General features: G+C 40.5%; 1 protein-coding gene across 22 annotated transcripts in view; it reads right to left on the reverse strand.

Moving 5' to 3' along the window:
* Positions 1-14994, reverse strand: part of EPB41L2 (erythrocyte membrane protein band 4.1 like 2) — a 1020488-nt gene that overhangs the window by 233907 nt on the left and 771587 nt on the right. For all 22 annotated transcript variants that reach the window (XM_069234854.1, XM_069234865.1, XM_069234873.1 and 19 more), the window contains 2 exons: positions 14462-14614; positions 2700-2797 (listed from right to left, as the gene is read on the reverse strand). In XM_069234854.1, coding sequence (XP_069090955.1) covers positions 2700-2797; positions 14462-14614 — 251 coding nt within the window. The remainder of the gene's footprint in view (positions 1-2699; positions 2798-14461; positions 14615-14994) is intronic.

The following is a 14994-nucleotide window of genomic DNA, read 5'->3' on the forward strand; positions in this document are numbered from 1 at the left end:
AATGGCTCCGCTGCTGGGGTTTGTGTGTTTCTTAGAGGGGGCCTAGGGCTGGTACGATGGGCCATCCTGGCAGGATGACTGGGAGTGCCTTCATGCAGCCCCACATACATTTCAAAGGGCTTCCCTCCATCATACACACAAAAGAACATGACACCAGACCTGTCCTGCCTTTTGTCACCCCAGAAGTTTAAAGCCTTGACAGGGGACGAACTCTCCAGAACCAGATGTTGTAGTAGAACAGGGAGTCCTCCCCTGATAAAGGCTGGCACCAGGTTTAAATACTGGACATCATCCAGACACACTCTTCAAAACACTCCTGGACCTTTGGAAGTTATAGGAGGACTGCCCTGCTATCAGAGGATGGCCTGTTGCTTTAAGGACTGGACCTGTTTGCCTTAATCCTAGGCTAACCAGAGTGACTCCAAGGAGCAGTTCACTGACCTCCTGTGTGAGCTCCAGGGACGTAAGTTTCAGTGGCCTCTCTGCAACTGCCCTGCTGCAACTGGTCCTGCCAGAGCAAAGTTGGTCTCTGCTACAGTGAGTACCTCAGTGAGTACCTGATCCCCATGAGGTACTGCACCAGGACCTGGAACCTTGAGGGCCACCAGAGTTCTCCTCTTAAAAAAAAAAAAAAAAAAGGTGAAAATCCTTAGGTTTGGGCTCCTCACAATGACAAATGGGTCTATTAGCACAAAGACCCTGACGCCTGTGACAATCACCAATGCAAAGCTCTACTGAGACCGACTCTTATATCGACAGCAACCGCCAGCGATAACAGCAACACAGCCTGTGACAACCGTCAACAAAAAGCTACCATAACAACTCTCCGCAATGCCTGATATGCTCTTTGCAGTATAGAGATGACTGTAATGCCCGGACTTCTCTTTGTGCTACAGTGATGACTGCTGCATCACTTAGCCTGCTCCTCACTTTTCCCACAAACATAAATGGAACTTTTTGTGCCAGACTTACAAGGTTACTTTTCAGAAGGACTAACCTAGTCCCTTTATTCAGGCCATACACGACTGCAGTCGACCTGAACGTACGACTTTCCCCCAGATCTAGCATGACCATATACCTGCAAGTGGTGCTTTGTGCTTTCAGGAGCTATTTTTCACCTGACACTTTAAAACTGCATTTCTCTGGTTCTACTTATTGGATTTGGTCATTCTGGTATCATTTTATTCACTAAAATGTACTCTGTTTTTCTAAATTAGTTTGGGATTTTTCTTGTACTAGTTTACAATGTATTATTTGTGTGTGGCATAAATACTTTACACATGTTCTATAAGTTATGCCCGACTGCTATTGTGCCAAGAGACCAAAGGGTTAAGCACAAGTTAATTTGGTGACTTTTGTGTTGCACCCTGACAAGGATTGTGGTTGTTGCCTCCTCGACCAATAACCCAATTTCTTACAGAGACGGTAACAGGGAAATTGGCCTGACAGTTTCTTCACTAGAGGTGTAATGATGACTTATTCCAGGCCCATGGAATTTCTGCTAGTTCATGGGACAGGTGCATATGTATGTGATTCGCAGATAAATGAGCTCAATGGTTGTTTTAAGAATGTAGGGGGGGCAAGGATAAAAAGATGATCTAGATTTTAAGTTCACCGAATTCATGGAGTGCAGGTCTGGATGTGGAAGAAACAATCAATCAAGTAGATTTATATAGTGCAATTGATCACCCAAGAGGGTATCCAGGCCCTTGAGGGTCATCATGGTTGAAGTGACTCAGTCCAACAGCCAGGTCAGAATTTCTGAAATTTCAGACCAAGGATGATGACAATTTAATTACGTTTTCATTTTTTTTCCTTTAAAGTATATTGTAAACTGGTCCCATGGGCTCTGAGAAGAGGCAACTGAAAAATTGTATACCTCAGAATTCTTAAGTTGTCTGCCAGTGGAAAAAGACTGACATTTTTGGGCGGATTTCAGGACCAGAGAACAATAATGAGCGGCTTAGGTCTATTTAATAAACTGCTTGTATTTGCAGATCTGGAATCTGTTTTTTTTTTTCACCCCAAGTACATAGTTGTTTCTGTCTAAATATTTACATCCAGAATACAGTAAAAGCGAACCTGGGGACAAATACATGCACATTTTTCCTCAGTCTCTTTACCAGAGATTCAACTTGCTTTCGGGAACAAAAGAGGTAGAAACCGAGTTGATTTCTATTACATTTAGTATGCTGGGGTTTTAAAGAGGAGGCTACAGCATCAGATGCATTCCGATTAATTCATATTTTCCGACACTACATCGCTTCATGAGGAATTTTGGTTTTTGAGCTTGATGTCATTTACATGGTCTTTGCTGTTATTTGTCACAATAAATGAAGATTTGCATATCATAAAGCCTTTTGTGTAATGAGAACATTCTGGTTACAAGAGAGCTGTTTAATCCACTGTCAGTTTATCTCTGAAACTGTTTATGCGAAGATAATTGACTGGTCATCAATTTGAGCAGAGCTGGAAAATGGACATCTGTCAAGAGAGGAGTGGAAGGGGAGCTAGGGCTAGTCATGCCAAAAGGACTTCGTTGTCTATCTAAAACCTACCACAAAATCTTCAACTTGACTCCTGCTTGGAATTATACCATTTTTAACTGGGGAAGAAGGAATGATTTCAATGGAAAAAAAAAGAATGAAATAAGACAAGCAAACTTTCAAAAGAAGACAATGTTTTTTTTCTGGATTTACCTGAAGAATGTGTGATGTTCCACGCACACCTTCCACAACCTCTTTGCAGCGCGATGGTTTGGGAGTTTAAACCCAATGGTGCTTTCAAACTGATCGTGCTGCATCAAAAGTGACACAATTTACACTGCTGTAAAATACAGATTTGGAATAAACGTGCACACAGAAAAATTTCACTACTTTGCCAAGCATCTACTGTACTGGAGAATGCAAAAGTAACAGTTTCTCAATACACTTAGATTTTGGGAAAGACTTTAAGTGTCACTTCATCACTTACATTTTAAATCAATAAAAATTTCAAATCGAGGAAAACGTTAATGCGACATATGAAAACGTCTATAGCAATACTACAATTCAATTCAACAGGAATTTACAGACAAACGTAATTGATGTGAAAGCACTTATGCAGTAGTTACATAATGTGGTTTTCTCAAGTACCGTTCATTTTCTCAAAGGGGCACATGAAAGGATTTGCTGTATCTGACTTATGATAGTTATTTACTTTGTAAGTTCTTTGAACGAGAGAAGAAAGGGTGTACAATTAAATAAGTGTATGTGGTTATAAGACACGAGGTCTCTACAGCCCTTTTGGAAATCTGGTTAATTCACTTTTTCTAACAAGAAAAAACAATTCAGAACAGCTTTCAACCCCCTTCTAACGCTGCCTTGTAGTTAACGGTCAAGAAAACTTGTGTAAAACATGCGCATCTGATTGGCCGGTTTTGCCATGAGAATCATAATTTGGTGATCAGGCTTTGGCAGCGACCTTGGAACAGTTTCCGGACTGTCTCATCACGGTTAACATGACTGAAAACGACTGCAGATTATTGAACATTCAACGTGAACTGTAAAGCATTATTGCTACATTATACAGGGAGTGCAGAATTATTAGGCAAATGAGTATTTTGACCACATCATCCTCTTTATGCATGTTGTCTTACTCCAAGCTGTATAGGCTCGAAAGCCTACTACCAATTAAGCATATTAGGTGATGTGCATCTCTGTAATGAGAAGGGGTGTGGTCTAATGACATCAACACCCTATATCAGGTGTGCATAATTATTAGGCAACTTCCTTTCCTTTGGCAAAATGGGTCAAAAGAAGGACTTGACAGGCTCAGAAAAGTCAAAAATAGTGAGATATCTTGCAGAGGGATGCAGCACTCTTAAAATTGCAAAGCTTCTGAAGCGTGATCATCGAACAATCAAGCGTTTCATTCAAAATAGTCAACAGGGTCGCAAGAAGCGTGTGGAAAAACCAAGGCGCAAAATAACTGCCCATGAACTGAGAAAAGTCAAGCGTGCAGCTGCCACGATGCCACTTGCCACCAGTTTGGCCATATTTCAGAGCTGCAACATCACTGGAGTGCCCAAAAGCACAAGGTGTGCAATACTCAGAGACATGGCCAAGGTCAGAAAGGCTGAAAGACGACAACCACTGAACAAGACACACAAGCTGAAACGTCAAGACTGGGCCAAGAAATATCTCAAGACTGATTTTTCTAAGGTTTTATGGACTGATGAAATGAGAGTGAGTCTTGATGGGCCAGATGGATGGGCCCGTGGCTGGATTGGTAAAGGGCAGAGAGCTCCAGTCCGACTCAGACGCCAGCAAGGTGGAGGTGGAGTACTGGTTTGGGCTGGTATCATCAAAGATGAGCTTGTGGGGCCTTTTCGGGTTGAGGATGGAGTCAAGCTCAACTCCCAGTCCTACTGCCAGTTCCTGGAAGACACCTTCTTCAAGCAGTGGTACAGGAAGAAGTCTGTATCCTTCAAGAAAAACATGATTTTCATGCAGGACAATGCTCCATCACACGCGTCCAAGTACTCCACAGCGTGGCTGGCAAGAAAGGGTATAAAAGAAGGAAATCTAATGACATGGCCTCCTTGTTCACCTGATCTGAACCCCATTGAGAACCTGTGGTCCATCATCAAATGTGAGGTTTACAAGGAGGGAAAACAGTACACCTCTCTGAACAGTGTCTGGGAGGCTGTGGTTGCTGCTGCACGCAATGTTGATGGTGAACAGATCAAAACACTGACAGAATCCATGGATGGCAGGCTTTTGAGTGTCCTTGCAAAGAAAGGTGGCTATATTGGTCACTGATTTGTTTTTGTTTTGTTTTTGAATGTCAGAAATGTATATTTGTGAATGATGAGATGTTATATTGGTTTCACTGGTAATAATAAATAATTGAAATGGGTATATATTTTTTTTTGTTAAGTTGCCTAATAATTATGCACAGTAATAGTCACCTGCACACACAGATATCCCCCTAACATAGCTAAAACTAAAAACAAACTAAAAACTACTTCCAAAAATATTCAGCTTTGATATTAATGAGTTTTTTGGGTTCATTGAGAACATGGTTGTTGTTCAATAATAAAATTAATCCTCAAAAATACAACTTGCCTAATAATTCTGCACTCCCTGTAGATGAAGAGATGCTTTGGAGACATTATTTTTTCCAAGAAGGCTACTACATTTGTGATCAGTCATTGCATTATTTGTCAGCTATTGTTTGACAGCCATCGTAGTGTCTCAGTAATTACAGCGTGACGGAGCTCTGTGCCGAGCTTCCATGCTCTTCATGCTGGAGCAGTGGCTTTAAAATGGCTCCTCTCAAGTCACTCAAGTGCCACAGGCATCTGGTGTGGAAATTTGCCTTCTGTGTCTGACACCTACCTATGAGTGCCTAAGCCCCCATCAGCGAGGCTGAATGAACAAGGCTTGATGTAACGGGGCAGCGCAGAGCAGCATCTGTATGAAAACAGACAGCACACTTTCCATGACTGGACAACAGCTGAGAGAGAGGGGGGCTCAGGGAACAGCGCCCCTGCGAAAGTGTTTTCACTAATTTAAAATCTAATATTATTAACCTGTGTGAGATGTTTTGTATCCCTTGATCAAATACTGCAATTAAATGTGACTTTGCGTTTGATGCTTCACAGAGGCATGTATTTAGTTGAAACCTCTGACAAGTACATTTTCCTTCTCCTCTTCCTTTCCTCTTTGTTAGATTTCACCTGTCATAAGTGTATATCTTTTCATGACGCAAATGTTTGTTGACACATTAGAATGAATGGAGAGTGTTAGGTCTTAGCTTTCTTACCCATCTGACCTATGTAAAATATACAAATGCACTGCAATATTGGATTAAACTTCAAATGTTGTTTCTTTATGAATAGCTTTAGTCATTAGAAGCATATGGGAGCGTGAGTGATCTCTTGAAGTTATGCGTTGTGCTTACCTTGAATTATTTGGTTTTATATAGGACATCACTGGGAGAAATGAGTGGAATAAGAGTTATATTGCTAAATATAGTATATTGCACCCTGTGTTTAGGACATTCATTGTTAAACTTGCTAAATCGACAGGAGCTGTCCAGTTCCCATGAAAACATCATCATCTAATTCGTTGAAACCAGAAGCTACCTCCACAAGACTTACACAAATATATAAATGTGTGATCCTAGACTAGAGATAAAAGAGAGACTTTTCCTAGAGTGCTTGGGAGTCCCTTTTACAGACTTTCTTGAGAGCACTTTGACTCAGATATATTCTGACTTAGACTAACCTGCTGATGCATCTTAGATTTGCTCTGTTTTAAAACATGCTGTTTTGAGACTCTACGGAGTTCCTTGAACCTCTCTTTAAATGAAGATCTGTTGTAGATTTCATGCGTTCACATCTTGAAGCCAGAGCTCTTTATGGGTTCTATTGATGCTTCCCCCACTCAAAAAATGGCATAGAATAGCAATAACCTCTATGGAACGCGCTTCATGCTTTGTTCAGTAATTGTAGTAAGAAGCTAATAAAGAATTCAATTACTGAAGAGTTAATACATTTTTAAAACCTAATCTAACTCTCATTACTGACTACTATGAATGAATAATATTTAAGATGATAATTTGTTGATCGTGGTTTCTTATTAATCATACTTACCCAAAAGGTCCCGCCTCTTGGGCTCAGTGGAGTGCAGGAGTTGAAGCCTCTTACTGAATTTGAATAGAAAACTAATGATTGAAGTTCGAAACAGTCTCTGGGGCTGGTAAGCCTGCCACTCCCCTCTCAAAGCCTTTACAAAGCGTAGCATTCACAGCTGAGCCGTTCTGCAGTCTACAGAGCCCACAATGGTTCCCAATGCTGCAGGTGACACATTACTCACTGCTGAACAGAGCTTTAAAGACCTGCCCGTTTTGCTTGTCACATGCTGTGTTACTCTTTTCCTCCTGTGATGCAATAAAATAAAATAAATGCACGCAATTCCAGACTAAATCCGAAGTTTATTTTTTAATCAGCATTCCAAATGATAGTTGGTAATCTTTGTCCACAAGTCGCCTTGCATCTGTAAAGGGCACGGCTTGGTGAGGTGAAAGGATTTTAGACTCACAGTTGTGAGTGAGTGAGCATAACTTAAAATGCAGCAACACACAGAATTATCGGCCAAATAAATATGAATATACACACTAGGATTAGGAGTGATGGAGCAAATTTAAACATCCACTATGAATGAATACGTGATGGTGCAAATTCATGCATGAAAACAACATTTTTGGTTAGTGATGTAAATCTGTGATCGTGTTCAAGATTTCCGTGTTTCTGTGCACATAGCAGCATAAACTGAACATTTATGGGTGGCAGTGCTTATTTGGGTACACACTGCGAATCAGTGTGTGGTGGTGCAAATGCGGCCGCCAGCTAAGACTTGATAGTATAAACAATGCATGCAGTGTCTCTACATTAAATGTAAATGGTCCTGGAGACATGATTAAATGTGGGATAGTTGGACATCATCCATGGCAACAACCAACAAACGTGTGCTGGGTAAGGGTATAGTCACCAGGCCAAGGGGAAACACAAACTGATCGCAACATCAGGATCCACAAGAGGCTCAAGAAGGGTGGGAGTTATGGTAAAAAAAGAGCCCAGCCTTCATGACACTGAAAAAATGGGAAGAGCCAAATGGGTATCAGGGACTTGAGGAAGACAAACATTCACATTTGTCGGAGTGTATGCTCCACCGACTCTTCAGCACAAGGTGTTTAATAAAGTGGGACAGGACACCTACACACCAGACTCACTGCACATTATACCAGAGAAGTTTAACAACGGATCGGACAGTTCAGGTAACTGATCCCATAGAAGGCACAATGCAGATGGAGGGAGGCACGTTTAAGAAATTTGCAAACGGGTTGCTCCTGATGGATATACAGGTAACTCTATACCTACATGCGTGACAGTACTCCCATTACTCAGGGGCACAACATATGTGTTCAAGGATCAACTACATGTTCATTCCAGGTGTGACCTTGCATAGTAGATGCAGACTGGATATACATAACCAAAATAGTAATAACTGGTTGACCTTTACAATGCGTGACTAGCATGACATTATGGACTTTTGCCAAGCATTTTTGCCTGAGATGCCTGAAAGTACATTGTTTTGACAAATATATTACACAGTGGTCGTTGCCACTGAGTAGTTATCATTAGGGGCCAGTTATTATAGGAAAAGTATTTTTGTTTTGCTAATACCTTTGGTGCCGTCTGGAAATCTTCACTAAATTGTCCATAAAAAATCATCCACGTCATCCCCTTCTGGGAACGTTTCAGGGTGAACCATCAAGCAGGGGCACAGAAAAAGGGTGCGGTTTCAAAACATAATTTTCCCACACAATTTGCATGAATATTTTTGTACAGCTCTACAACCAAGACAGCTGAATGAAATGTCACCAAATATGGCAGAAAACTATCTTTACTCACAAAGCATGCTTTTTTGTGATTTGATGAAACCCCCTTCAAGCAGTTTTGGGGTATTTAAGGATCATAATTTATAGATATTTGGACAGTTGGGTATGCAGGAATACTACGGGAATCCCTTGGGCACCCAACTTAAAAAAAAAAAATAGAGCAAAATGACGGGCAAAGAGGGCTTTTTCCCCCTCACTAGTGGCTTCTGTCACCTGGGAGCAAGAAGGTCCTGCGGGTGCCCTTATTGCTGGATGCAACATGAAGAGAAATGTTGCGGCCGCCATGACAGGACACGGGGACTCGGTCCTCATGTGCTAAATATAAAAATATAAAGTATAAGAAGGCAGGATACGGGTATCCTGAACCCTGGATCTTGTGTTATAGTTCCATAGGAACTCCCTGGGAACAAATTAAAAAATAAATTGTTGCCACGGTCCAGCTGGACCAATTCTGCAGGGGGCCAGTGAGATTGAAAAACAATTAAAAAAAAAAAAGACTGGGTTGGTGTCCTTTAGGGCAGATCAAGCCCTGGTCACCCCCACACTGCACACTGCCTTTGTACATATGCAGTGGGTGGCGGGCTAGAGAAATTCATTGAAAAACAACGAAGGTTAGAGTAGTGTTATAGCTAGGTGTGGTAAAAATATTTCACTTTACATAAAAAAAAACCTCAGTATTTCACAAAAAATGGCAACATTTAAAATGATATTATAGTTAGGTGAAGATGTAAGTTAAAATTTAACACTTTAAACTTGAAAAAAACAATTAAATTCACCAGTTATAGTTAAATGAAGTAACTATAACTTGCGCCCTTTAATGTACAGCTTGACCTCATATATTACACCACTAACTACATTTTCGATATCACCAATAGCATCACTGTTGCCATCTGAAATGACATCATTAATTGTATCTGTGTGGGTATACATAAATATATATATAAACATATATATAACCCCCAAAACTGACTTTTTTGTTAAAGAGCTGCCCTCCCTTTACTTCTTCCGTCTGTTGAACCCTAAATTACCCCTACATTCATTTAATTCTACCCACCACTAAACCATAAAATTACCCTTACCCCCTTTTAATTCTACCCGCCTCTAAACCCAAAAATTACACTTAGCTACCTAAACCTCTTTGCATCCCTAAACGCTAAAACCACCCTTATATCCTTTTCCCTCTACCCACCCCATACACTAAATCCACCCTTATCTCCATTTAACTATACACTCCAATAAACCCTAAAATCATCCTTATTTCCCTTTACCCACCTGTCAACCTTTACATCACCCCTTACCTCCCGCTAACTCTACTCACCCCTAAAACCTAAAATCAGCCTTTCCTGCTTTTACCTGTACCCATTCCAAAATCCTAAAATCAGTCTTACATACTTTATACTCTACCATCAGTAAAATCAACCTTATATCCGTTTAGCTCTACCCACCCCTAAACCATAAAATCACCCTTACCTTCCTTTAACTCTACTTATCAATCAATCAATCAATCGTTACTGCATAGTATGCATGCCTGAGTGAAGAGAAGTTGTGAAAGTCTTCCCAAAATATGGCCGACGTACGTATTTGTAAATGGCACGTAGCGTAGATGCCTCAATGTGCATGAGGCTGGACGCGCATGAAGATGTAGATCGGCAAGTGCAGCACGCATAGGTGGATGTTTTAACGCACATGATGCTGGGCGCGCGTGAAGCTGGGGATCGGCAAAGGCAGTGCGCGGATAACACCGTTGGGGAGCGGAGTGAAAAGGTAACTAAATCACTTTGGAAAATAAAAACAAAATAAACGTACCTGACGAATCTTTGTGGCGGAGCCTCAGAGTTAAATCTTTGTAATAAAAATAATCAGCCTGAAACCATACAGCGCAGTCTGTAGGGTCGTCGCTTTTCATCAAACTTAAGCCCTCGAGGTCTTGAAAGGTTGCATATGAATTCTTGACTGTGGCCAGCTCGTCGCCAAGTTTTGTAGTGATATTGAAAGAGAATAAACACCGATAATCGGTTCAAAGAAGAAGAATATTGGAACATGGAATGTAGAATGTGTGAGATCACGACAATCCTATTCAGAAACAAGTCTGATATGAAAGACAAGACATCATTGTACAGGGATGAAGTCCGGATATACGTGTTGCTGCTAAATTGCTCAACAAAAATCTTTGAGATGTTCTAGCAGTGCTCAGGATACAAGATTAATTGACAAAAGTCAGTGATGTTCAGGACTTGTGGGGGCGAGACAAGAACGCTATCATTTGCTAAATGAGGGTCAGAGAAGATGGATTTAGATACCTGGAAGTCAAACTACCAAGAGACAAGGTGTCATTCCTATTGACAAATTTCTAATTTTAAGAAAGAGGTCACGCACTGGTGAATACTGCAGCTGTCATTTCAATTGATTTCTTTGCAGTGGTTCCTGTATGCAATGCAGAATGAGCCATACTACCTTATAGACCCATTCTTTAAGAAACTGGAGGGAGAATAGAGATGCCTGCTATGGGACGGGAAAAGTGCATGCATATCACTGTCCGCCCTGTATGGAAAGTATTGCCCTCCTAAACGTATGATATTACTTCTTGGCCTCCCAGTTAGTGGTGGCAAATGACTGTGCTTTTACAGGACAAGAGAACTCTGTATTTGAAATTTACAGGGAGATATAGGGGAGGAGATCTTGCTCCGTTACTTCTACACAAAGCAAAGGTTTAACAAACTCCTTCCAAACACCTTCAGCAATAGTACAAGTGTGGAAAATGGCTGAGACAACACTGGGGTGGCAAATTGTCAGACCCTGGAAGACACCATGTGGAGAGGCACCCTGAGGGACAAGGTAACACCCCCACAATGCTTCAGAAACTGGGTCCTAATTGGAATAACCAAACTGGATGATTTAGCAGGCGCAGGCAGGATAAAATATTTTGAGCACCATCAGGAAGAATTTAAGCTGCATCAACACAGCACTATCAGTATCTAAAAAATAAGACACACGCTAGAAGCAATAGATGGGACCTGGACAGACCTGCAGAAGGAAACGCCAGCTGAATGGGGGTATTAGGTTAAAAATTGGGCAAGGGGGTATTCTCTGACCTATAAATGCTTACCAACAACACTCCTGACAACCTGCATCGTCTTAGAGAGAGATGGCAGAGAGATTTCGGAGAATTACAGGATGTAGGGTGGGATGAGCAATCCAATTTCAGGCTTATTTAAGTTAAAATACTGTACAGGGCATGCTACTACAGGACTCACCTATTTAGAATGAGCCTTGCTCCCGCCACCACCTGTCTTAAATGCACAGATGCGGACAATAGCTTGTACATGATCTCTGGGAATGCCACCCAGTACAAAGGTTCTCATTGCAGCTAGGGGGCAATAGGCTCAGTAGATACAGACAATGATCCGCTCCATGGGTGCACAGTGGCAAAAATAGACAATACGAGTCACTGGGGAGCAATACCACACTGGCATTTACGCAGTGAAGGAAAGGGATGTTCATTTGACCGGAGGCTGAAAAAATGATCTACGAGGGAAGGGGTTGACCACAAAAGTTTTTTAAAAATATGTGGCCTGCGAAGGGACCACATGGACTTGATGGATGATGACTAAAGTATGAAACAAACCACAAGCAGAACAGGTTTACTGGTGCAAGAAGAGAGAAGAGTTAAACAAAACATCGAAGCTGCAGAAGGTATACTAATATGAAAAACATGTCTAAAGCGAACATTAGAATTGATATCATCTATCTGAGATGTTGAAATGTTCGGTTATTAATAACTCAATTTAAATAATAAAATCAATAAAAATAAGTTACATAAAAAGACTATAGAGAGGAAAGAAATTGTATTAGAATTAATGTGCGTTCTCCTGAGTTTCCAGTGGTTCGGGAGAAGTAAATGACATCACCAAAATATTTACTAACTGTAAATTATGTGCTTCAGGAACAGCAAAGTGTTAGAAATACTTTGGCACCCTAACATTGGAGCCGCTTTGGTTAGAGGGAGGGCAAAATTTATACAAGATTGTAAGAAAAAAATGTAAATGAAACCCATCTTTCTACCTTAGTACATATTAAAGGCGTGTTTTACAGGGAGTGCAGAATTATTAGGCAAGTTGTATTTTTGAGGATTAATTTTATTATTGAACAACAACCATGTTCTCAATGAACCCAAAAAACTCATTAATATCAAAACTGAATATTTTTGGAAGTAGTTTTTAGTTTGTTTTTAGTTTTAGCTATGTTAGGGGGATATCTGTGTGTGCAGGTGACTATCACTGTGCATAATTATTAGGCAACTTAACAAAAAAAAATATATACCCATTTCAATTATTTATCATTACCAGTGAAACCAATATAACATCTCAACATTCACAAATATACATTTCTGACATTCAAAAACAAAACAAAAACAAATCAGTGACCAATATAGCCACCTTTCTTTGCAAGGACACTCAAAAGCCTGCCATCCATGGATTCTGTCAGTGTTTTGATCTGTTCACCATCAACATTGCATGCAGCAGCAACCACAGCCTCCCAGACACTGTTCAGAGAGGTGTACTGTTTTCCCTCCTTGTAAATCTCACATTTGATGATGGACCACAGGTTCTCAATGGGGTTCAGATCAGGTGAACAAGGAGGCCATGTCATTAGATTTCCTTCTTTTATACCCTTTCTTGCCAGCCACGCTGTGGAGTACTTGGACGCGTGTGATGGAGCATTGTCCTGCATGAAAATCATGTTTTTCTTGAAGGATGCAGACTTCTTCCTGTACCACTGCTTGAAGAAGGTGTCTTCCAGGAACTGGCAGTAGGACTGGGAGTTGAGCTTGACTCCATCCTCAACCCGAAAAGGCCCCACAAGCTCATCTTTGATGATACCAGCCCAAACCAGTACTCCACCTCCACCTTGCTGGCGTCTGAGTCGGACTGGAGCTCTCTGCCCTTTACCAATCCAGCCACGGGCCCATCCAGCTGGCCCATCAAGACTCACTCTCATTTCATCAGTCCATAAAACCTTAGAAAAATCAGTCTTGAGATATTTCTTGGCCCAGTCTTGACGTTTCAGCTTGTGTGTCTTGTTCAGTGGTGGTCGTCTTTCAGCCTTTCTTACCTTGGCCATGTCTCTGAGTATTGCACACCTTGTGCTTTTGGGCACTCCAGTGATGTTGCAGCTCTGAAATATGGCCAAACTGGTGGCAAGTGGCATTGTGGCAGCTGCACGCTTGACTTTTCTTAGTTCATGGGCAGTTATTTTGCGCCTTGGTTTTTCCACACGCTTCTTGCGACCCTGTTGACTATTTTGAATGAAACGCTTGATTGTTCGATGATCACGCTTCAGAAGCTTTGCAATTTTAAGAGTGCTGCATCCCTCTGCAAGATATCTCACTATTTTTGACTTTTCTGAGCCTGTCAAGTCCTTCTTTTGACCCATTTTGCCAAAGGAAAGGAAGTTGCCTAATAATTATGCACACCTGATATAGGGTGTTGATGTCATTAGACCACACCCCTTCTCATTACAGAGATGCACATCACCTAATATGCTTAATTGGTAGTAGGCTTTCGAGCCTATACAGCTTGGAGTAAGACAACATGCATAAAGAGGATGATGTGGTCAAAATACTAATTTGCCTAATAATTCTGCACTCCCTGTAGAGTCATAAAGTAGTTTCTTTACTAAATATATATTCTGTCTACCACATATATATACACATTGAAGACATAATGCAGGTGCAGAAATAACCAAACAATTATACTAGAGAAATGTACTGAATATAAGAATAAGAACTTAATTCAGTATGAAGTGAAAAAAGCCGTAATATTTGATGCAAACACATTTAGCAAACACATTTTGCAGAAATCTTCCACATCAGACAATAAAATTGCTGTGGTCTGATTTGCTTCACCAGGTTGACAGGAATATTACGGCCTCCACATACAGCTTGATATCTGGGATTTCTCGTTATATTTCAAATTAATAAAATCTAAGTATATTTGGTAGTAAAATTGCTTACCTCTCCAGGACGGACTTTGATGTAAAAGTTGTTACGTCTGTAGGATATTTTTAAGATCTTTGGCCAAGCAAACCGATTGATTCGGAGTCTGTCCTTATAAATGAGTAATCCACTTGCAGATATTCCTAACATTATATCCACAGCTTCAGAATCCTACAACCAAACCCAAATTAAATATTGTTATAGTTAAAAAAAAAAAAAAAAACACGAAAGTCCACTCTTTCATTTCACAATTCTGAATATATTCTGTAATATATTTAGTAGGGTCTAAGAACAAAATCAACAAGAAAACCTGAAATATCGAGATAAAAAAATGAACATTAACAACAAAACCTTATGGTTCATCTACATATTTAACTCTTAGTGGATATTATTTTAATCATCATTTATACTTGTTGCATTTATCTTTGTATATCCCAACAACTCTCCCGGCCAACGCTCTCTGAATGGAATGTAAAAAACACTAATCATCAGGAATACCACATAGCATAAATGTTACAGGAAAAAAAAAGAAAATAGCAGACCCTCTACAA

Source organism: Pleurodeles waltl, chromosome 5 (genome assembly GCF_031143425.1).
Source record: "Pleurodeles waltl isolate 20211129_DDA chromosome 5, aPleWal1.hap1.20221129, whole genome shotgun sequence".
Classification (NCBI taxonomy): domain Eukaryota; kingdom Metazoa; phylum Chordata; class Amphibia; order Caudata; family Salamandridae; genus Pleurodeles; species Pleurodeles waltl.